The sequence below is a fragment of the Pituophis catenifer genome, unplaced genomic scaffold (genome assembly GCF_029215685.1).
Source record: "Pituophis catenifer annectens isolate HBS135680 unplaced genomic scaffold, rPitCat1.0.hap2 SCAF_3, whole genome shotgun sequence".
Taxonomy (NCBI): Eukaryota; Metazoa; Chordata; class Lepidosauria; order Squamata; family Colubridae; genus Pituophis; species Pituophis catenifer.
In genome coordinates, this window is record NW_027256883.1 from 69,383,453 (window position 1) to 69,407,566 (window position 24,114).

The 24,114-nt window shown below is 34.8% G+C and overlaps 1 protein-coding gene across 1 annotated transcript; it reads left to right on the forward strand.

Annotated features, from left to right (window-relative positions):
* Positions 1–1,439: 1,439 nt before the first annotated feature.
* On the forward strand, positions 1,440–23,679 carry MAK (male germ cell associated kinase). Its single transcript, XM_070940710.1, has 14 exons — positions 1,440–1,570; positions 2,195–2,249; positions 2,847–2,968; positions 3,840–3,919; positions 5,376–5,508; positions 5,587–5,758; positions 7,161–7,328; positions 10,690–11,010; positions 11,722–11,912; positions 13,024–13,151; positions 15,797–15,925; positions 17,934–18,008; positions 21,308–21,439; positions 23,466–23,679. Exons 1-14 carry the CDS (start codon positions 1,470–1,472, stop codon positions 23,618–23,620), a joined length of 1,962 nt encoding a protein of 653 aa, XP_070796811.1. The 5' UTR covers positions 1,440–1,469; the 3' UTR covers positions 23,621–23,679.
* Positions 23,680–24,114: the final 435 nt, after the last annotated feature.

Genomic DNA, 24,114 nt, shown 5'->3' on the forward strand with positions numbered 1-24,114 from the left:
TCTAACCTCTAAAAGAAAACCCTGTATATATTCTAATACTTGTTTCAGTTTTGCTCACACCTTATGGACCCAGTTAAATCTTACTGCGTATGAGTTTCCTTTGTGGATTCAGGTAGCGATTAATGGCAATGTCAGTATTTCATTTTATCATTTTATCAGTATTTCCTTTCATTTTAATATAATATATAAAACAAAGCTTTACATAAAAATATGATTTTGAATAAAATACATCAAAGAAATATGACTAAACCTCTTTATTACATTTCTCCCTCTTTAAAACAAATCAAATATAGATAAAAAGCATATGTTGCCTTGCTTCTTCTCCCAGACATGTGTAGATGAATAATTCTAATGTGTATAATAATTATGTTGGATATATTCCATACACAACAAAGTATAGTCTGCTTGCTTGCTTGTTTTTTTTTTTATTTACTTATATATTTATATCCCACCTTTATTATTATTATAAATAACTCAAGCATTAGGCATATCCAACACACTTCCCTCCTTCTATTTTCCCCACAACAACAACCCTGTGAGGCAGGTCGGGCTGAGAGAAAGTGACTGGCCCAAGGTCAGCCAGCTGACTTTCATGGCTAAGGCAGGACTAGAACTCACAGTCTCATAATTTCTAGCCTGGTGCCTTAACCAATATTAATAGATTTGGAATACAGATAGAGTCCTGTGCAACTGTAGAGGTAAAAAAGGTTACAGATAGTCCTTGATTTATGACCACAATTGAGCCCAAAATTTCTGTTGTTAAGTGAGACATTTGTTAAGGGAGTTTTGCCCCATTTTATAACCTTTCTTGCCACAGTTGTTGAGCGAATCATCACAGTTAATAAGTTAGTAACCTGGTGGTTAAGTGAATCTGGCTTCCCCATTGACGTTGCTAGTCACAAAGTTGCAAAAGGTGATCCCATGATCTTGAGTCACATAAATGGTCGTAAGTATGAACCAGTTGCCCAGCATCTGAATTTTCATCACATGATCATGGAGAGGCTACAAAGGTTGTAACTGTAAAAAAATGGACATAAGTCACTTTTTTCAGTGCTGTTGTAACTTTGACCGGTCACTAAGTAAACTGTTGTAAATCAAGGACTACCTGTATTCACATTTGCAAGAAAGTTCTGTTGTTTTGGGTCCAATCTTCTGCATAGTTTTGGGTCCAATCTGAATGCATAGTTTTATATTAAGAATGTTAATTTAGAATTTTGTATTATACCAGCGCAATCACTTGTGTTTAATGTTTTTCTATATTATATATTTTGTTATTAAGGATCCATGTAAGGATGGCAGCTTTTCTCCATTTGCTACTATATTATTTCTGGATAGAGTGGTTATAATATTGAAAGAAGACTGATGACTTAAGCAACTACTATGACAGTTTACTAATCGTATAACAGCACCATTCTGAAAAAAGAAACACTTAAGATTTTTGAGCATTTGGCTATCTTACTTTTTACAAAATGAATCGTTATACAACTCTGAAGCAACTTGGGGACGGAACCTATGGCAGTGTTCTGATGGGGAAGAGCAATGAATCAGGGGAGCTGGTGGCCATCAAAAGGTATGTCATTATATCCTGATGTTCACTTAATACTTAACGGCACAGTCCTATACATATCAGCTTGTGAGATCTCTGTGAGATCAAATTATAGGGTTATGCTAGCATATCTTTCCCCACTTTGCTACCTTTGCTCACCTTCAACCTGTTATCTTAAAGCATTTTGACAATGGAAATTTCAGGTTATTTATTGTTCTGCCAGATTTTGGCTAGAGAATGGAAATAAGGGAGAACTAGTGTTTTTATTTTGTTCCTGCCCCCCCCCCCAATTTGGGGAAAAAAATTGAATTTTCTCCTTGTGAAACTGATAGAAGATAATAAATCTGCACTAGCTGTTGAATTTGTTGAGATGCTGTACAAATTTGGGACCATGTTGGTGAATTAGGAGAGATTTTGGATATTGCAAACAGTAACTGTCAAAATGGTCTCAAATGAATCTTTTTATTCAATTCTGGATTTTTAAAAGAATTAGCCTCAAAAACAGAGGGGTGTTTCTCCTGCTGGATTTCTCTTAAAGTAAGAGCCTATGTAATAATATTTTAAAATTAGTATATTTTAATAAGTTTTATACAATTTTGGGGGGTATGATTCTCTTATTTTAAAGTTTTCTTTTAACTTTTATTTCAGAATGAAAAGAAAGTTCTATTCTTGGGATGAATGTATGAATCTGAGGGAAGTTAAGGTAATTAGGGTAGTATAATTTTAATAATATATTTAGACCTGATAAATTATGTTCAGTGCAAATACTCCAGATTTGCTATTCTAATTAACATTCTTCTCTAATATGTAGAAAGAAAGAAAATGAATTGTTAAGATCTTGGCTAATTGGTATTGATAAAAGTCATTTATAGATTGAAGGCTTCTTAAAGTATCCTTGAAGGAAGTTATTTGCTGAATAAAGGCTAATAATTTGTTTCTTTTGTTCTGTTTTGTTTGGTTTGCATTATAAAAATGGAGAATAGTTTATGCAAATGGATTTGTCTATGCTAAAATAGAACCTCCTCTCCCCCTTTCAGACTTTTCTAGTGTAGGTTTTTGTGAGCAGTAATTTCATCTGGATTGTATAGATTAGATAAACAAGGAAGAAAAGGCACCCAGAAAAATTTAACTAGAATATAGATTTTAGGGAAATATACTTTGTAAATTTTAAAGATCTCCACATTAGGTTTAGTTTGCATCCTAAGTCATAATAGAAACAAAGTCTGTATGCTTTTATGATTGGTAAATACTTCTATTCAAGTTTGAACTAACCTCTCCCATTTGTTGTCTTGTATTGTAGTCTCTGAAAAAACTTAATCATGCCAATGTAATAAAGCTGAAAGAAGTTATTCGAGAAAATGACCATCTGTATTTTGTGTTTGAATATATGAAGGAAAATCTGTATCAGCTAATGAAAGACAGGTATGTTTAGAACCAATCTGCTGTTTTCACTTGCTTTAATAATTCTCTGTGCATTCAAAATATACACAATAGTTTAATGAAGTATAATTTTTGATATTTATTAGATTTTTTTTTAAAATCCCACCTGTATTTTTTTATTAATAAGGTAGCAAACATAGATAATATTCTTTTCTCTCCTATTTGCCTCACAACAAAGGCCTATGACTGAGTTGTTCTGAGAAATAGTGATTGACCCAAAGTCACCTGTCTTTCATTCTTAAAGCAGGACTAGTTACCTGGTTTCTAGACCAGCACCGTAACTACTACATCAAACTGACTCTCCATGTTAGATGTAATGGTTGCTAAATCATAATTAATTCATATTATACAGTAAGCCAAAAGTAGAACCTATGCTGTTCTCAGATTATATTATTGGTATTTGATAGCAAAATATTGCATTTTGAATTGTATATTTTTTTTCTTTAAAAAATGTAAAATTTTTACCCTTAAGCCTCTTTATTATTTCTCCCTGAATAAGCCACACACTTGATTGCTACTTCATCATAAGCCATAAGAATAATAAGATCCAAAGATTGAAATATTTTTTCCAATGTGCTGAAGTTATGAAGGATTTTGAAAGAGGAAATAATGCACTTCTCTCCTTTTTCCAACTAAGAACTTTTCCTGGTTCCTGGCATTTTTATTAATAGAAGGGGACCTGTTTTTATTGAAACTTGAATTCTTTAAGGTCACACATCTGTTACAATGATTTTTATTTTTGAAAAAGTGATTAAGGCGTTGGATAAATAGATAAATGAAATAATAAAGCATATTTGTTTGTATCTGAAAAGTATCCTGTTTTTCTTCACCTTGTTCATTTGTTGCATTACAGAAATAAACTGTTTCCAGAGTCTGTCATCAGGAACATTATGTATCAAATATTACAAGGGTTAGCTTTTATCCATAAACATGGTGAGTAGAATATATTGCTACTACTGTGTAGTCTTAGAGTGAATAGACTAATGTACTCTTTATCAAACAGGAGACGTAATAGACATATGATATATGGTACCAATAGTCCAGTGATAAAAAGTTTAAAATAATTGCTAAATAAACTATTTTAGAGAAAAATCAGATTACTTTGAGAATCAAATATTCCGGAACCTGAATCCCAGTAACTATATTAATTGATTGATGGTTGTCAATGTTACAGTTTCTTGGCATAGGATTCCATCCAGAACAGTGCTTTATTTGGGCACAAAAAGTCACTTCAAATGGAAGTATGAGCTAGATTTAATCATTTGATTTCTTGTAGGGGACACTTTTTTTGTAAGTGTTAATCAGATTTTTGATGGCCAACACTTATTCCAAAACCACACTAATCCTAATTCACTCTGTTCACATTTGTGATTATTGACATTTAATGGGCTGTCATATTTCATAATGTGTACTGTATAAGTATCCAAGAGATGGTATTAAGTTGAATAAAGTAGTTCTATGCCTTTGTATAATGTTTGGCTTCCTAATTTTTATTAGAGGGTACAAATGTTCCTATCCATTTGTGTTGTTAGAATGCAGGCAGTGCATTTTACAGTGTTCTGCACCAACAGAAATTGTAGAGCTAGGTGCAGCTTTGTAGAACTCTATAGAAGACACTCCTTTAGTAGCAGAGTGTATGGATTTGGGATAGTATAAATTTATTATGAGAAACAGAGACTTTTGATTTGTTACATCTTAAAATGTTAGCTACCTGACATTTTATTTTTCTCTCTCGATTTTATTCTTTATATTGTAATATTTTACAATCTTTTTGCCATTTGATGATCTATACATCTATCTACTCCTGCATTGGTCTTGCTGCAATCTATTTCAGAGAATCAGATTCCTGATTTCTAATACCACTTGTGATATTATTGCAAGATTTAATTAAAAAGGGAGAACAAATTTCAAAGATTATTGTTGCTGTGAATGATATGCTTTTAAAATATACAATTTTGGATGTATTTAAAGGGGTATGAAGAAATTTACATTAAATGTAGGCTGAATGATGCTTAAGCTAAATTTATTTTAATCATGAAAATATCTGACCTAGTTATTTGCTTTTGTTCATTAAACATATATTATTCTTAATTTCATTCTATATCTCAAAAAATATCTCTTTTAAAGTTTTGATAACCGGATCAAATGTAATTGACCCAGTGACTTAAATGTAGTTTGATCCAGTTAGTAACAGATCTGTGAAATAGGTTAGCTCCCAGTTATACCTGATTGATAAATTTTTGAAGTTTGTATTTAGTGCAGTTTGAAAACAAAATTTAAAAGCAGATTTGTATGGCAATCTGTGTAGTTTAAAATAAAGAATCCTATTGTTAATAGAATTTGAAATCCACTCCATTGTTATCTATTTATTCTACATTCATGTTTACAGGATTTTTTCATCGTGATATGAAACCTGAAAACCTTCTTTGTATGGGTCCAGAACTTGTTAAAATTGCTGATTTTGGATTGGCTAGAGAACTAAGATCTCAGCCTCCATACACAGATTATGTTTCTACCAGATGGTAAGTGTGAGTTTTAATGGGGATTTCACTTATAAGCCTCTTGACCAGTTATCAATTATTTTTCTTCACCATTTTTAGGTATCGCGCACCCGAAGTTTTATTGAGATCTTCTATTTATAGTTCCCCTATTGACCTTTGGGCTGTTGGTAGCATAATGGCTGAACTATATACACTCAGACCACTTTTTCCAGGAACAAGTGAAGTTGATGAAATTTTCAAAATTTGCCAGGTGTTAGGAACACCAAAGAAGGTAAAGTATTTTGAAAATGCATATTATTACAATTGGTGCAAATAAAATTAAAATGACAGGTAGCTCTTGGTTAATGACCACTCATTCACCAACCATTTGAAATTATGGCGCTTAATGACTGGTGGCTAAGATTGATTATCAAAGTTCTGGCTGTCCCAGCAGCCCTGGTCATGTAATCATGATCTGAGCACTTGGTGGCCTGGCATTTGCTTATAGTAGTTGCAACACTCCATGGTCTTGTGTTTGCAAACTGCAGTGTTCTCTGCTGGCTTTGCACAAGCAAAGTCAAAGGGGAAACCAGCAGGAAAAGTTGTTTAAGTTGCTCAGGTAAGTCTTCCACCTCCATGCATGCCCACCCCAAGCCCCACTTTGCTCATGCCATACCTCCCCCACTTGCGTACCCTCTCTCACCTTACAGCAACCACCCCAAGTCCCTGTGAGCTCATGCCATGCCCTTCTGCCAATCGCACACCTTTGAGCACCCTCACACCCAGGAGCAGCCACTCCAAATCAGGTTCAGAAGCAATTTTCAGAAAGAAACAAAGCTGGATACATTCTTTTCTCTAATTAAAACAATCAATTTTGTCATCTCTGCTAGCTCTGTTATTTGTTCACCCATTCTTTCATTGTGGAGATTGGCATCATCACTATAATTAACTTTCCAGTATATAGCACAGGTAATCCTCACCCATTGCATGTTCAGAGACTATTCAGGGTTAATGACATCACTGGAAAAGATTTACGACTGGTCTTTGAAGTTGGTATCATGGTGTTCCTGCAGTTAAGTGTTTGCACTTGGCAATCAGAAGGCATGTATGATGGTTGCAGTATCCCATGATCTTGGGATCACCATTTGTTACTTTCAGTGTCAGTTTCCAGCAAGCAGAGTCAATGGGGAAAGCCAGAAGGAAGCCACAAGTAGGAAATGTGTACTTTGAGACTTGCAAGATTGATGTCAGCTCTTTCAAGTAAACCAGAAAGGAAACACAACTAGATGAACTAATTCTATTTTATTGTTAGGCTACATTAACATAATTTTTGAAGTCTGAAGGTACAGATTTCCTGCCATCACTTTTAACCACCAGATCAATTAGGGCAGATCCTAAGTTTCTTCCTCTAACTGTTAAGCCACTGGGGGCTTCCTCATTGTTTTGTCCTAGGCAACATATCTTCACTTTGTCCCTCAAGGTCATTCTCATATATCATTACATGTTGTGATCATGTCACTTAAGTGATGGAGTTGCCAGTCACAATTGCAATCAGTACTTGAGGACTACCTGTGAACAAGTTTGGGTTTTGGTTAAACAAATTAACCAAAAATAATAGTTGTACACATTCAACAATAAATAATAAAATTGTCTTATTTTAGTTTTAAAGACTACCTTGTTGTTCTCCTATACAGAGTGATTGGCCAGAAGGTTACCAGCTTGCTGCTGCAATGAATTTTCGATTCCCTCAGTGTGTTTCAATAAATCTAAAGACTCTCATTCCAAATGCCAGCAGTGAGGCATTGTTTCTCATGAATGAAATGTTAAACTGGGATCCAAAGAAACGGCCTACAGCAAGTCAGGTATGCAGGCCGGTGGTATTAACAATATGGCAATTTTGCTTATACAATGAGTATAAGCTATTGCAAAAAAAAAAAAAAACCGCTCACAATCTCATGAATCATTTACAAGCACTTCATCAAAATCAAAAATGGTTTTGTTAGAAGCACTTGCACAATATACAGAACACTTTTGCAATTTTCTTTAACCAAGTATCTTAAAAGAAAAGAAAACCTATTATTTCATAAGATTAACTATAAAACATATTGCAATGTATTTGAAATTTTATTAAATATTAACAACATGGAAAATGTACTCTGTTGAGAAACAAGTGTCTATATCTATGACTGTAATTGGAGTGCAACAAAGGCTGGAAGGCTACATATTTTCCACCCTGCTTTAGGGAAATCAGGAAGTTCTTTTTTTTTTTTTTTTTTAATAAAAAAGTTTTTATTTTCTGATCAAACAAGTATACAATATAAACAATCATTCATACTATCATCAGAAAAAAAGAAAAAAAAATCAATTTGGTAAACTCAATCTTCAACCCCTCCTCACCACCCACCACCCCCGACTTCCCAGAACAAAAACAGGGCATAGATTTCACCAAACATTTGCTAAAATAAACTAGCTAACTGCAAGATTTAATAACTCCCAAGACCCCTTAACTCCCCTTTTACAATTTCATCAACCTCCCTTTATTTAAACACAAAGTAACATGTAATCCAATAACTCTAAGAATTTTAAAACCATTAACAAATCTTAAACATTCAAACCTAAAAACATTTTCCCCCCCCTCCTACTTTTCTCAAAGTTCAGATATTTTGAAATCTCATAACAAAAAATAAACCTTAGATATTCACTAATTAAATTTCTACATTTTTATAATTAACCATTAGTACATTAACTAGAAAACCAAAAAAGATTAATCAACCATTAAACATCATATTTAAAAATCAATATTCAACTTTATACTTTTCCCCCCTCAGTAGTTATAACACCTAAAACATAATCAATTTAAACCATGAATAGAACAACTGCAAAGCCAAAAAAAAAAAAAAAATCTTCCATTCTTGGTTTCTTATTTTGAAATCTCATAACAAAAAATAAACCTTAGATATTCACTAATTAAATTTCTACATTTTTTAAGTTTCTAAATTTCCCCCCTTCATTATTCCTCCCTCCAATTTTTAAAATTTAAAAGATAATCAACAACATAATTAACAACCATTAGTACATCATATTTAAAAATCAATATTTAACTTTATACTTTTCCCCCCTCAGTAGTTATAATACCTACAACATAATCATTTTTAACCATGAGTAGAACAACTACAAAGCCAAAAGAAAAGGTTAATCTTCCATTCTTGCTTTCTTTTTATATTTTTTCCAATCTTTCTGCATCCCTCCTACTTCTATTTTGAGGAGGTTTTTCATTTTAATTTGAGGTTGATATAACTGCAAAAATTGTCCCCTTTTTAAAAAAGTTTCCTCTGATTTAGAGCCCCCAAATCGCCTCTTCATGCTTATATAAATCAGTTCATTCCTTCGTCTGTAAAACCAAAGTTTGTCAAGAGTTTGTGAAGAAAAGTTCAATTGTTTCTTTTCTATTAAATGTATAGATGCCACTGACAAGTCTCCTTCATCTTCTGAAACTTCGAAAGTCTGGTCATTTACTACTTTTTTCCAAACCAAGTCATAATTTTGAAGGATTCTATCAATTTTTCCGAAAAGAGCAGAGAGTAAGCTCGAAAATTCTTGAGAAAATTCTTCCACCCTCTCTGCTGCAATATCTCCTGAGTTGTCATCATGCTCCGTAGTTGTTTTGATTTCCTCAGTCATTTCTGTTGTTATCCCTTTAAGAATTGCTATTTGGTTACTTATAGCTGCAGTATGATTATTCATGGCTTCTTTTATAAATTCTGTAAGTTCTGCATCAAAATCCTTACAACTCTGTAAATCAGACAACTGTTTCGTTTCTGACACCTCCAAATAGCATCCAGCACTTTCAAGATCTCCTTTCTTAGAAGCCATTTTATTTTAAAGAAATTTTCTTTCTTCCCACAACCATAAAATCATAAAGTTAGAGCCATCCTTTTGAGCAGCATTCAGCAATTTCTTTATAAACAATCTTTTCCCAAACAGCTCTTCAAAATCTATTCCAGCAACTTAAAGCCAATCTCTGAGCACGAGTCTATTAGCAAAAACTTTTTCTAACTTTCCCTTTTAAAATCGCAACAAAGAAACGCCATCTTAACTTCCAGCTCAGAAAATCCAATTAGAAACATTGTATCCCTGGAGTTAAGTGTTATACTTGCAAAAAGCTTGTCCTCCTGCTTCTGTTCCGCCTGCTTTTTTGAAATCATTTAATCTTCTGTTTGACAGCAGAAATTGGACGCAACACCTAGCTCTGTAAAAAAAAAACAGAGTCCCCCCGGATCCGGAGCTTCAGTGGGCTGAACGGGGAGCTCTCACCCTCCTAACCCCTGGAATTAATCCAGGGGTTTTCAGGGAGCTCTACCCTCACCCACCTGCTCTCCTCCCCTTCTTTTCCCGAAGGGGAGATTTTCAAGCCGTTTGACAGCTGATTAACGCTGTCAGAACGGCTCAACGGAATCACGGGGGCGGCGGTCTAAAAAGACCGTCAATGGTGCTGCGGAGCCAACCCGGAAGTCCGGGAAATCAGAAGTTCTTAACAAGAAATCTGTCATTCTTGGTGCTTGAAATGACTTTATGAATTGATACTTCCCAAAAGTTATGTGTATGTCTTTCCCTGTTGATCTTCAACAACTTGTTTCTCAAAGCTTTAGATAAAGAGAAAAAATTGCCCTCTGCCTGGTTATCAGCTACTGTACACTGAGCATTTGAGAAAAGTCAACAAAAATAGATTTTAAATATTATTAATTACAGTACCCTTTCGATGTATAAATGCATTTCCACATACTGAACTTTAAGAGCGATGATGATGATGATACTGATGATCGGCAGGCAAGCTTACACTTAAACCAGATGTGGGCAGGAATGATGAACTAGAAAAGAATTAACTTTAACAAGGTATATGGAAGTAGAAGGGAAAGACCATAGGCAAAGTGTTGGTTCACAGAAATTATTAGAATGTTTTTGGAAAATTGCTAGTGGCTTAGGCATGACTTAAGTGGTTTATGGTTAATGAGAGATTTGAACTTCCAAGCTTACGTTCTCAGTCACTAAACTGCAGTAGTCTTGTTTTCCATGAAATTAAAAGTCCTGTTGGACTCCAGTAACTCTGGTTTGTTTCATTTTGTATAACCTCCTATATATATTTTTTCAACCCTCTATTTGGCAAGATCTTTAGTTGCATTCTTTTAGCTGCCATATACTTATTAGTGTTGTCTTTTTCCTTAGGCATTGAAGTTTCCTTACTTTCAAGTGGGCCAGATTTTAGGACCACCTTCACAATGCATCAATCAGAAACAGCCATATCCCAAGTTAACAGAACGAAAACCATCTCTGCCCAAACTTGAACATATATCAAAATTAGAAGCTGTATCTGTGCCAGAATCTCAGTCTTCACTAGATGTAACTGATAAGCTACAGTGTCCATCCAAGAATAACCAACATCCCCTCCAGTCAATCCAGCTGCCTCAGAATGCAGTGAGTCAGCAACCATCAGTACAGCAACAGCCTCAGTCATTCCTTCCAGCCATCAGTAAAAACTCAATATCAGTAAGTTGCACTCAGAAACAACTTATGACCAAGTCTATAATTGCTCCAGAAGTGCTCGGTTCAAACCACTTTGAGAGGTAGTTTTACAATATATTCTCATGAATTCAAAAATACTTCATCACATGTTAATGTTCAAGGACATTTTGGTTTACTATTTCTTATTTCTTTAACCCTGTCTTCATAAATCAGTTTTTCTGCACTCCCCCTCCATTTCCTCCATGAACTATTACAAAATTTTCCTTGGGTTTTCCCATTTTATAAAAAAATCTTCTCCATCTGTAGTTTGTGCTGTTTCTGTATACCACATGTTTTTCCCATTTTTTCCCCTCTAACTACATCTCTTTATCTCTGTTACATACTTTTTTTTCTAGTGTTAACCTTTTTATAGCTGTGTTCTTTTTTTCTATACATTGCATTTTCATATCCAATCCTAGATTAATTTGGCAGCAGTAATGCTCCTGGCATTTGTATTCTTTCACAGGAATGAATGATTATAATGGGTCATTTATTATAATTCTCTCTCATAGTATTTGAAAAGTATTGTAGTTTATATTTTTTTACTGTGAGAAGAAGACAAGATTTATTTTATTTCTATACTCAGAAATAAATACCCCCCACCAAACACATATTGCAGTTTTTCCAGTTCAACATAGTAATGTAAACTTCTAAAATATATCAGAAATAACTTCTAATTTTTTGTAATCAAAACAGAAACACATAGCCATAGGACCCTCAAATGGTACAATGGGTATGAAAAACAATCGACGCCGGTGGGGTCAAACTATGTTAAAGGCAATGGATAGTTGGGATGATTTTGATGATACAGAATTTGGAATTTCTTATTTTAAGAAGCCTAGCATTGTGGTGTTAAATGAAAAGAAAACAAAAGAATCGCTTTTTAGGTAAGGTATTACATTTTTTTTTGTTATTTGTGATTAATATAGAGTCTCTCCATCTGGCCCTGATAAATGCTAAATATATGTATTTTATGCTGTTTTATATATAGCTTATATTTTCTCAACAGGTAGGATTGATTGTGAACTCCTTCTGGAATGTGGACATGATGCCAGCCACTTAAAGAGGGTGTGGTTAGGCTAAGGAACAGACTTAATCCGGAATATGAAAATAGTTAATAGACATTTGCTAGCATCTTTTCTTTTTTTTTTTGGACAAAGGTACTTGGGCAAATAATTATCAGCTCATAGTACAAATAAACATTGTAAAAGGCATAACTGCATGGTTGTGGCTGGCAATCCCTGCTAACCCCTGGAATATGGAATTGGCACTGGATCAGTGACATGATTACCCTTTTTATTAAGACAGCACCTTAAACAAAAGCAGGAAAGTCCAACGGCATATAAATATAGGTAGTCCTTAACTTATAACCAGTTGTTTGACAACTGTTTAAAGTTAGGACACACTTAAAATGAGAGGAAATGCGCTGGAGGAACAGACGTCAAATCTGGCAATAATACTAGCAAATGCCATTGTTCTCATGATCATTCTCCCTGGCGGGTGGAGAAAGGGCTTGGACTCCCAGGTATACTGGGAAGCCCATATCCTCCTCTTGTTCCACTATGACTGAGAGACCCAAGCCTTCTCCCCAGCGCTCTGTTTAATGACTGCAACACGGAGAGCTTGGATTATAGTTGTTGAATGAAGCAGTCATGTGACATCTTAATGAGCGACTGAGATTCCAGGCCCAATTGTGAATATAAGTAAAGGACTACCTATAGTGATACTCACATACATCACAATAATTCTCCACAGGATTAGAAAGGATCTGTGTTTGGTACTGTATGGTACAGTAAAAATGTTGTGTTTTTAAATTTATTTTAAGTTTATTTGGAAAAGATTTGCTTTCATGTATTTTCCTATCCCCACATGTAATTTCTTGCTACGTGCTATTCAACTCTTTGCTGAATTAAAATATAAGAGTCCTAAGATCATAAGAAAACTTTGTTTTTCTAGATTAGGAATTCATTTGTGATGTTCCATAATCTTTATTTTCAGCGTTCCTGAGTCTAAGTCTCCTACCTCTGGCAGGTCAGGAGAAAACAAAGTTCTGAAAAGAAACGACTCTGGAATATCAACTACTTCGGCAAAACAGTACTATTTGAAACAATCAAGATATGTTCCTGGTAAGAGGAGATTATTTAACGCATTATCAGACTCGGTTAATAAAATGGTGTGTATGTGTGTGTGTATATACTGTATATGCTTGTTTATTTCATTTTTGCTGCCTTTTTTGACTTAAGTGTTTTTCATTCAGTAATCTCATTCCATGCAATATACTGCTATAGCGAATATGAAAAAAAAAATCCACTTTAAAATGTCTGGATACTGAAATAATAAAAGAACAGTTAGCTGATATGACCAGACGATTAATGGTCAAAAATAACAAAGCCCAAGAAAATCAGGTGTCATGGAGCCCATCAGGAGAGTAGTTTTTCCCTCAGTAGACTTTGCTGTTTTCATTTTCTCTTTCAGAGCTGGGTGAAGCAGGGTAAGGACATGACTTAAGCCAATAGTAACTCGCCTTGATTTTCGTAATTTCGTCTGCAATCTAGGGTCTGTGAAGTTGTCTTCTCTTGTATTTTTTGGACTAAAATCTGAGCTGTGTGAACATGTTCTGGTATGTTTGTGTTTATGGGAGATCTGGGGCAGTGGTGGGTTTCAAAAATTTTTTACTACTGGTTCTGTGGGTGTGGCTTGGTGGGTGTGGCATGGCTTGGTGGGCATGGCAGGGGAAGAATACTGTAAATTCTCCATTCCCTCTCCACTCCAGGGGAAGGTTACTGCAAAATCCCCATTTCCTCCCGATCAGCTGGAACTCGGGAGGCAGAGAATAAATGGGAGCGGAGCCAGCCAGAGATGGTATTTACCGGTTCTCCGAACTACTCAAAATTTCTGCTATCGGTTCTCCGGAACTGGTCAGAACCTGCTGAAACCCACCTCTGATCTGGGGGCTGAGGAAGCAGCTAGTCCCTGAACTGATAGTAGGTGCTGTCTGTCCCTCAACTGATAGTAATTGAGATCAGTTCCTTCAGGACAGGGTGGATAAAAATCAATGATTTTTTTTTAAAAAATCAAAAAAAATCAGATTTTTTTTATTTAAATCGGATTTTTTGATTTAAATCGGATTTTTTTGATTTTTATCGAATTTATTTTAATAAAAAACTTGGGGTAAAAATCTATTGTAAGATAGTTTTCTATTTAAGATACATAAATAATTTAGTTTATTCAGCATGAAATGGAGCTTAGTTATGTAGCATGAGGCTGTATATTCTGCAACACTGGGATTATCGGTGAGTCAACAGTGGGTCAAAGGAGTAGCAGAGATGACAGTTGCTCTTTAAAAATTATGATTTAAATCGAGTTGATTTAAATCAAGCCTTTTTACTAGTGATTTAAATCATGATTTAAATTGTGATTTAAATCAACTCGATTTAAATCAAATCCACCCTGCTTCAGGAGGTAGTTTGTTTTCCGTTTTCTTTTTAACTTTCATTGAAAAGTTTGAAGACTTTTCATAAGAACCAGCAGAGGTCCAAGCCTCCATACCCCATGCATATGTATTGCATTCCAGTTAGAAGTGGAGCGCTGGATGCTCTCTGAGCTTGGTGGTTTGCTTGCAGATGTTTGTTGGTGGGGTTTGCTCCCTGTTTATATACAGTAGCTTGCTTTGCCAGTGTTGGTGGGGATGTGATTTTCTCCTTGGGAGTTCCCTGATTAGGGAATTGCTTTCTGCTCTGTTGTTTGTCTGATGTTAATCCCTGCTTCTCTGGGTGTAGGCTGCTGGAGAGGATATGTTTTGATCTTTTTGTCGCCTTCTCAGCTTTTGTTGTCTCTTTTAAATACGGTTTATCTCTACGTATCTATTGGTGGCTGATGTGTATGAGTGTCAGGTTTCCCTAGCATTTTTGAATTTAGCTTGATCTAAGATGCTCAGTTTTCTAGTTGAAGCTATGATTGAGGCTGTCAATGTGTTGTGATATTAGAGTCCTCATTGTGTTTTCTGACTGCTAATTGGAGTTCACGGATGTGCTCTACTAATCTTCTGCCTGTCTGTCTTACTTAGTGGCTGTTAATAGTCGTTAAACTGTATATTATAGATCAAGGGTCTGCAGCCCCCAGTCGGTGGACTGGCACCGGGCCGTGGCATGGCAGAAACTGAGCTGTGCAAACAAGCGAAGCCTCATCTATGAGATGCAGGCAGCACACAAACGACGTCCACAGGAAAACCTCTCCATGGAACCATTCCCTGGTGCCCAAATTGTTAGGGCACTGTTGCTGTTATAGATGACTCCTGTTTTTTCTTCTTGGTCTACTAGATCTTTTGATTTATCTAAGATGTTTTGGAAGTTTGTTTGTATGCTATAGTAATGGCTGGGAAGAAGGCAGTGAGATGAAGCAGTATAGTGAGTGAGACACAGTATAAGAGAAGCATGAGGACCTCATCTGACAATGATATAGTCCTTGCCTAATGACCACAACTGAAACTACCAGAATTGCTGTTACTAAGCAGTGTGGTCATATGTTTTGCCTAATGACCGCTTTACTTAGTGACAGAAATTCTAACCTCAATTAGAGTCATTAAGCAAGGACTACCTGTAACTTAAATTATTTATGACTTTCTTTAAGGATTACTTTTTTTCAATTCTGAATCTAAAATTAGTTTCAATAGGAAGTATTTTTTTAATACTTCCTGTATTCATGAAGCTATATACTGTGACTTCCAGAGTGACTGATAGATATTAACCTTTAGCATGATAATTTCTTAAAGGTGTAAATCCTAAGAATGTTTCCTCAGGAGCGGTCACTAAAGAAAGAATCCATGGTACTTACAACAATCCTTTGTTTTCAAAATCAATAGCACCAATTGGAGGTCTCGCTTTCAATCAAGTCAATGCAGGTAATTAATGTAATACAGTATTACACATCCTATATTGTTTTTAATGTATTTTATAAAATTTATTATTTCCACAATTATTTTCAAGCATAATGCCCTTTTCCAGTTTAATATGCATAGTTTTGAATAGGGGTTTGGCTTCGCAGAGAGATGATCACAACATATATGTACCCAGAGGTTGTTTCTTTATTTGATGACATTTCAGCTTTTCAGCAGTATAAAAACAGATATTGAGGTTCACAAGATATTATTTATCCTGCTTGAAGGTGTCTCCAAATGGATAAAAGTAAGAGAGTGTGTGTATGTGCTTATGTGTTTAGATAATTAGGATGTGTAACTTTCTTGCTAGATGGCATAAATAGATTAACTGGATTTAAGTCGTAGTTGTGACATTGTTATCCCCCTACATTACTGATTTCATTTTACTGTACGTAAGAAGAGTATATATTAAATGTAATGTTGAGCACAGCCTGGAAGGACTTTTCTTTTCTAGCCAATGAAAATTGCTGATATACCATGTTCACGTAACAAATTCACTTCCATCATTCTTTCATTGGTTTGAAACTAGGTCAGAGAAGAACGTAGAAATTTCCAAATTAAAACACACTACATACATACAGGTAGCTCTCGTTTAGTGACTGACTGCAATTGGTTCGGGTGACATGCTCACTAATTGACATAGTCTTTAAGCCAGCCATGTGACAGAAAGAGGAAGATGCTGTGAAGGTCACTGGTTGCTGCTGTTGCATTCAGCAATTAATGTGGTATCGTTTCTTATGCCTGGCCCATTGTTCTGTGGTATCGTTTCTTGTGCCTGATCCATGTTTGTCCCCCTGGCAAGGCAGAGTGATTGCTTAAACAAGCCTGAACTGTTGTTCTCCCCATCATAGTACTTACCTAAAAGGTGCTAAGGGGAAGTTAAGAAGCTCAGCTTTGTGACCTTAATTAGTTGATTAGACCCCTCTAGCTGCTGCCTAAAATTGACCAGAGACTATCAATATCTCATTAAAACAAATCTCCTACATACCACTCCCACAGAACAACATGTGTAAAGAGCTCAAACAACATTCCTTCCATTCCTCCTGTCTTCTTGATATGCCATCTCATTTCCTACTCTACCTGTTCTCATTGCTTTCCCTTCATTCCCCAAAGGCCGGGAATGCTTCAAAATGAAGTATTGGATAGTACCACCTAATATTTTTATTTTTTTATGAATGCTCATGGGGGCTAAGGTGAGGCCATCCATTTGTGGATGACTTAAAATGAAAGGCTAAGGCTGGAAGAATTCTGCATTCAAAAATTGTACAGTACAAAAACTGAATTATAGTCTTTGCATAACATTAAAATCTGGTTATATCAAGAATTTGGGAGTCAGACAGAATTCGTCACTCTTGGGGTAAATTATATATTCTGATAGGGCTATTTATTTATACAGTTGCCTATCTCAGTTCTTGATCTGACTTAGGAAAGGTGCTTCAGAGCAGCAAATAATGTGGACAGAGCACCTGTCCCTTAGTCATTTAAGCAAGTCACTTCCAGGATCACACAACTGCATCAGAAGCTTCTCTGCAGCCATTGCATGATCCTAGTCTTTGATAATGCTTCTTTAATGAGACATGGATGGGTTCTGTGTTCACATTCCTCCAAAATCTTGAAGCACTCTTTTTGAATCATAAACCAATTTCAAAATTCTATAATAGTCTTTTTGTGGATTATTAAAAGTAATACCTTCTCATAATACATTTCTATTTCTACTAATCTAAAATGCATGCATCTTATTTGGAATTATAATAAAACACGGGTCTAGGGTTGCTGTTTTTAAAATTGATCTTGTCTGTTGGTAGGAAACTACTAATTTGCAAAGCTTGTTTACGCTTTATTTTCAGATTTGTTCCTTTTTATTATTTCTTATTCTTATTATTTCTTCCATTCATTTCATCCAGTTTTCCTATTTTTCTAAAGCATTTATTTTCATCCTTTTCTTCCATCTGCTTTATTGCCTTCTCTGAAGAAGAAAACTTAATTAAACCAATTGAAAAACTCTCATGCAAAGAAAGAGTGAATGAAAAATTAGAGGATCCCAAAGGTAATGAATGGCAATTACATATAACATGATTTATTTCCTTTCAGATTTGTTATTTTTAACTAAGCATAATTACAATTAACTTCTCAGTAAGTTATAAAATCTATAATACTTTAACATTCCTTCAGTTTAGCAGTTTTATGTACATAGAAAATCTTCCTTGTGAAAAAAGGTTTCTTTTACATAAGCATAAGCAATATGTTTTAATTATGGAGAATTTTAGTTTTTGGAATGGAATATCATTTCTGCTTCCACTTGGGCTGCTACATTCCGGTAACGTTTGTGACTTTGAATAATGAATTGCATTGAACTTGTGACTGGTGCAGTGGATCAGTTGTGGTCATAAGTCAAGGACTACCTTTGAAATATTTTTTGATCAAAGGGATGTAGTTGATAGACTTTATTGGCTGGCAAGTCATAAGAAGCCTTCTAGTTACTTGTTTTGTTGTATGCTATCCAAAAACTGTGGATACATAATTTCACACCATTTGATATAGTAATCATTTGTTTCTTTATAATGCCTGATACTTTCTAGTTTATGGTTGGAATATCCATATTTTTATTATCTTCCTTCTCTAAATCTAGAAAATAGAAAAGTAAACACACAAAGACGGAAGAGATTAGTATGTTTTTGCAAATTTCCATATACCATTTAATGAATGAAAATTATATATTCACCATTCTGTTTGCCAAAAACATTACTATCGAAATGAAACTATCACACATAACATTTGTGTATTTTTATGTATTGTGCCCATAAGAATTCTTGCTATCATGCTGTTATTTGTAAAGAAACCTGTACCAGCAAATACTGTGTGTGGTTGCTGATATATTAGCTGTTTCATTTCATCTTTTAAGTCCTTATTTTATTTTTCTTTGGAAAGGCAGCACTTTAAACATTTATTGACATCCTGCAAAGAGTAAACAGTTCTCCGCCTGGACACCAATGTCAGTATTAAAAAAGAGTCTTCTTGGATGACAATATATAGTCATTAAATAATTAAATTTGAATTGAAGTATAAATTATACATAGATTTTAACTTCTTTAGCTTCCCCCCCCCCCCCCAAATCTACCTGGATTGACACTTTGTTACTTTACTGTGCTTCTGTTTGGAATTCAGAAGCTGAAACAATCCTTGTTTTTCAATGGATAGGTCTTCTACATTTCTTGTAGAAATTTATTTGTTTTTTCTTGGATATCCACGATTTGTCTTTTACTGTAAGAATTCAGGAGAGGTCATTAGGGTCTGAGATGAATATTATGTGAGGCCAATTAATTTGATGTTACTCTTTTAAAAAAAATTCCTTCGAAGAGCTAGCTTAAGAGGGCAGGCTTGGTCCCAGTAAATTGTTTGCTTGCCTGCCTTCCTTTTTCACTGAGTTCTGAGGGAGATGCTATCCAATTATTTATTCCTATTTCCCCCAACACACTTGAAAGAAGTGACATAAATATATGAGAATGTACTGTGTTTGGTACGAGGGGTGGGGAAGTATTCTGCCTTGGGAAGGATTGATTTTGAAATTCGAGTCTAGGGATTAGAAGAAAGAGATTCAGGGAGTAGGCTGTAAAATATTGTCACCTTGTGGCATACTTTCTCTGTAGGTTCATCTCTCCTGTGAAGCTCCTCCCTTGAATGGCCCTGACACTGTTGAGCTGTTGCATAGCTGTAAAAACTTAGCTCTTGCAGCAGGCCACTAAGTAGTGCATAATAATTTATTCCCTCATAATCTCTTCTAATGAATATAGAATACAGCATATACTGCTTATATGTTTTCTTAACCCTAGTAAGAAGGATTGCCTACTTACTGCCTAGAATTACTTCATGATCGTGTACAGCATATACACAAATACATAACCAGATAGAAATATGTAATGGGTGCTTTATTAAATGCATTCATTTACAGATATGCCGTTCTATAATTATCTGGTTACACTTTACACTTGTGGAAAGTTTGAATGAAACATTAAGGCCAGTGTCTCTAAAGTAACATTGCTGAAGCTGTCACTTGCCAAATATATTTCTTCTTTCCGTTCCGTTTTTGTAAATCGTAATAACCAAAGTTCCACAATCTATTTTTTAAAACCTATTTAGGATTCATTTAATATATTGGTGAATGAAAAGGATATACAATATCTATTTCAGATTTCACCGTGCTGCATCAGATCAAAGAACTATTTTGTTCAGCATATTTCTGTCAACAGTTATACTTAATAGTGAACTGTCACACATCAGTTGTGTGAGGGAAATGTTTTCTTTTGTTTGTCCTGGATCTACTGCAATCAATTACATTGGGATGCCCCAGGTTCTAGTATACAATAAGGAAATCACATCTTTGATCTGTCCATGCCCAATTTTATGATCATTTTTTTTGTTACATTAAACAAATCACCATGGTTTTTAAGTCAATCACACAATAATTAAGTAAATTTTGCTTTCCCCTTTGACTTACTTTGTTGGAAGCCAGCTGGGAAGGTTGCAAATTGTAATCACATGACTGCAAGGCACTATAATTGGTTGTAAATGCAAGCTTTTTGCAAGCATTTGAATTGTGATCATGTGACCATAGGTGTGGTACAAAAGTTGTAAGTGTGAAGGCCATCATAAATGTGACGACTGGACTTTTTTCATCTCCATCATAATTTCAAACAGTCACTAAATGAGTGGTGCAAGTCAAAGACTACCTGTATATTATTAAATCAGTTTGACTGGATTAGCACAGGAAAAATCCTGTTTGCAGGACTCTGCCAAAAGCTTATCTTCATAGGCTAACAATATTTATTAAGATGTAGTAATGGGAGCCAACACTGGGAGAATGGAGGTAGAATTTTTAAAAAATATGCTATAATTGGCTTCTATGTTCCACCTATGGTAGGTGGAAAACTTAACTCGGGGTGAAGAATTTTGAACCTTATGTTTTATGATAGGGACTTTTCCTTATTTCATTGATTGATCGATATTCCATCTTTTTTGATAATAGCTTAAAGTTTTGAGGGCCAATTTGGTCTACTAGTTAAGGCACTAGTGTATAAACCGGGAGACCATCCCCATGCAAAAAATGACAATCTGCACATGCCTTCTTGTTGTAAAGCTTTCTTGAGAAAGTTATATATTATACAATGTGTATATCATATATTACACAATAAAATTAGGTATATATGAGTAAAGAGTACAATAGATATTCCTCTTTATGAATAGCACTACAATATTGATTGACTGATTTATTTACTCATTCACGCAACATATTTGCAAGGATGTTTTTACTATCTAGCCCCCTCCTGAATTTTAATTTTGTTTATCAAGCTGTAGGAAATGCTGGCTTTATTGGTGCTGCTTACAATGCTCCTGGAGGATATATCCCTTCATTTCACAAAAAAGAGGTTGGTTCAGCAGGTCAGAGGATACAATTGGCACCTCTTGGTCCATCAGTTACAGGTACGAAATGATCTTACTTACATTGTGCTGAAATAAATGAAGTTATATAGGTTTAATTCATCTGTGCTTTTTAAAAAGGATTTGGGTTGGTGCCTAGGTAGGTAGATTTGCTGAGTTATACTCGGGATATAATGTATTAAATTAAATTTATATTAAACAAGATTTAATTGGAGATTCCTATCAATCACCCTTATCATCATCCAAAATTTAATTAACCTTCCCTTTCCAGAACAAAATTTGTTTCTTTCCAAATCCATAGAAAAAAACCCCATCATTTTGACCTGTTTTTAGCATCCATATGCTAAAATCCATTCACAGTTTGTTGTGAACAACTTCTGCAGGCTGGGAACCATATGGGAAAATCACAAATAGGCCTATTTTGTTAAGTTTGGAGCTCAGTTTTTTATTTTAGCCCCTTAGGAAATAAAAATGCACAAATTTAGCAATAAATTTGCTAAATACATACAGTAGTGCGTTACATGCATGCATTTATTCAGGAAGGGAAATATTAAGGATGGATTTTAGCTAGGATTAACAAGATGTGGAAAGTGGACATCGTATAACTTTTGTCTGTGTTGTAAGATTTTTTTCCTGACTGCTTTTCATTGGGAGGGCTCATCTTTCTTTCAGATAAATATAGTAATCATTTCTTTTGCTACTGGCAAATTCCAAAATATGTCCAATGCTCCCTCTTAAATATATCCCAAATGTTAATATAGCAGGCATACATTGCATTGTATTAAGATGTGTTTTAGTAATTTCTTACTCTGTGATTCATGAATAATACAATATTTAGTTTAGAGTTGCATGACAATTAATTGACCCTTATTAGATGGGCAGACATAGTAGTGCAGTTAGAGTTAATGAACAAGACTGGAATTCTCACTATAGTCTTGCTTATTTGTTGTAGAGCTTGCACCATTTCATCCCTAAACTATTTTTATGTTCTTCTGTTCAGAATAGTATAAATTTAATTGGATTTTTTTTATCTTGAAAAAAGCTTAAATGTCAAAGGGAATAGGGTGCAGGGCAAAACCCAAGCTGAAATCCCATGTTCTGGAAAGTGACAATTTTATTAGAAAATCTGTCTTTTACTGACTCGCTGTTGCAGGTGGCTCGTTACCTCCACCTGGATATAAGGGCTGTGGAAGTGGATTTTTAGCAAGAGAACATGGACCCAGGGTGTAGGCAGAGCAGTATTGAGGTAGGGAACCTTGGAACAGCAATATGAGATGACAAGACCTGACTTTTTTACTCTGCTTGGTCTTTGGTAAATCGGAAAAACACATTAAGTTTACTATGCACATTGAGGGAAACTTAATAGAACTTAATTCCCCCATTCCAAGTGAATTAGTCAACTGATATTATATGCAAAGAACACCCATTTCTTTACTGTTGAATTCATAAAATAAACACATTAGTGGCTCAGCACTTCAATAATCTCCATGGTGTACTAATGATCATCATTTTGAAATACAAAATGAATTCTTAAGGCTGATTTTCACAAATGCAATCAGAATACAATTCAAATTCTTTGTTCATACATATAGTAGTTCTCTGGACATCTGAGTGATTAATAGATGATTTTTACCATTTTTTCTGTCACACATCTATATTTGAAAGCATATTATATATTTAATTCCTGATCATGCTGCTATTTCTGAACTTTGCCACTTCTCAGTATATAGAATCAGAGCTGCTTTGGACACTTTCTTTATCCCTTGTTAGTCTGTGTCCGTTTGGCTGTCTTTCTGAGCTCCATAATCTATTATCGCTGTAGTAACAAAGGCTTACTGTGACTGTAGAAACAATAACATTCTTCAACAATTAACACATTTTTCCCCTTTCTTATCACTATGTTCTAACCTTTTTGGAACATAGCATAGTTTTATCTATTGTATAAAGAGCCTTACTTGGAAGTATATGCTTTGAATTTTAGCTCAATTCTGTTTAAGAGGGGAATAAGTATTAGCAGGATGTATAGTCAGTGGATTTGCTTGTATTGGTTTTGTAATTTTGTTTTCAGAATATGCTTGGAAAACCAAAGCTTCTCGTGCCCAATTGCCAGGGCCTACTTACAGCCCCGCCACAAAAGGCATGAACATTTTAACTCACCCACCACCAGCGCAACCTGTGCATGGAAGAACTGACTGGGTAGCCAAGTACGGAGGGCATCGGTAGAAGTCCTTTCCTGCCTCACATATGCATACCATGACTATTTATATCCTTTATTTCTTTGCCTCCGGGACACTTTAAAGCATATTTCTACTAATAGAATAACAATTCTGGAAATACATGAGAGCCTGTAGTTTATTATCTCTTAAGGGGAAAATATAGAAAATAAATACATTTATTTAGAAAATATTCTTCAAAAATAGTGCTTCTGAGGCAGGCTTTTTTGTTTTGCTTACATTACGAAGTATTCTCTATAAAGTTACCTTGCCAAAACTAAAAATTCGTATATTCTTACTGAAATGAACAGAAATTGGTTTGCAATCCCTTTGATCATTTCTTCTGAAAAACTGTCAAAAATACGAAGGCATGTAAAAGATATTAGCCATTGGACAATCATGGCTAATTTAAATAGGCAATAAATTATAAAAATAAAGAGTGACTTTCAAGATATGGTACTTCTATAACACTGAGTTGAGCAATAAAAGCAAAAAATTAGTAAT

Bases quoted from the DNA above. Each gene is read 5' to 3' on its own strand.
- MAK (XM_070940710.1), top strand. From the start codon at position 1,470: ATGAATCGTTATACAACTCTGAAGCAACTTGGGGACGGAACCTATGGC. The intron at 1,571-2,194 runs GTATGTCATTAT...CTTTTATTTCAG, and splicing joins GAGCTGGTGGCCATCAAAAG to AATGAAAAGAAAGTTCTATT. The intron at 11,011-11,721 runs GTAAGTTGCACT...TAATCAAAACAG, and splicing joins TCAGTAAAAACTCAATATCA to AAACACATAGCCATAGGACC.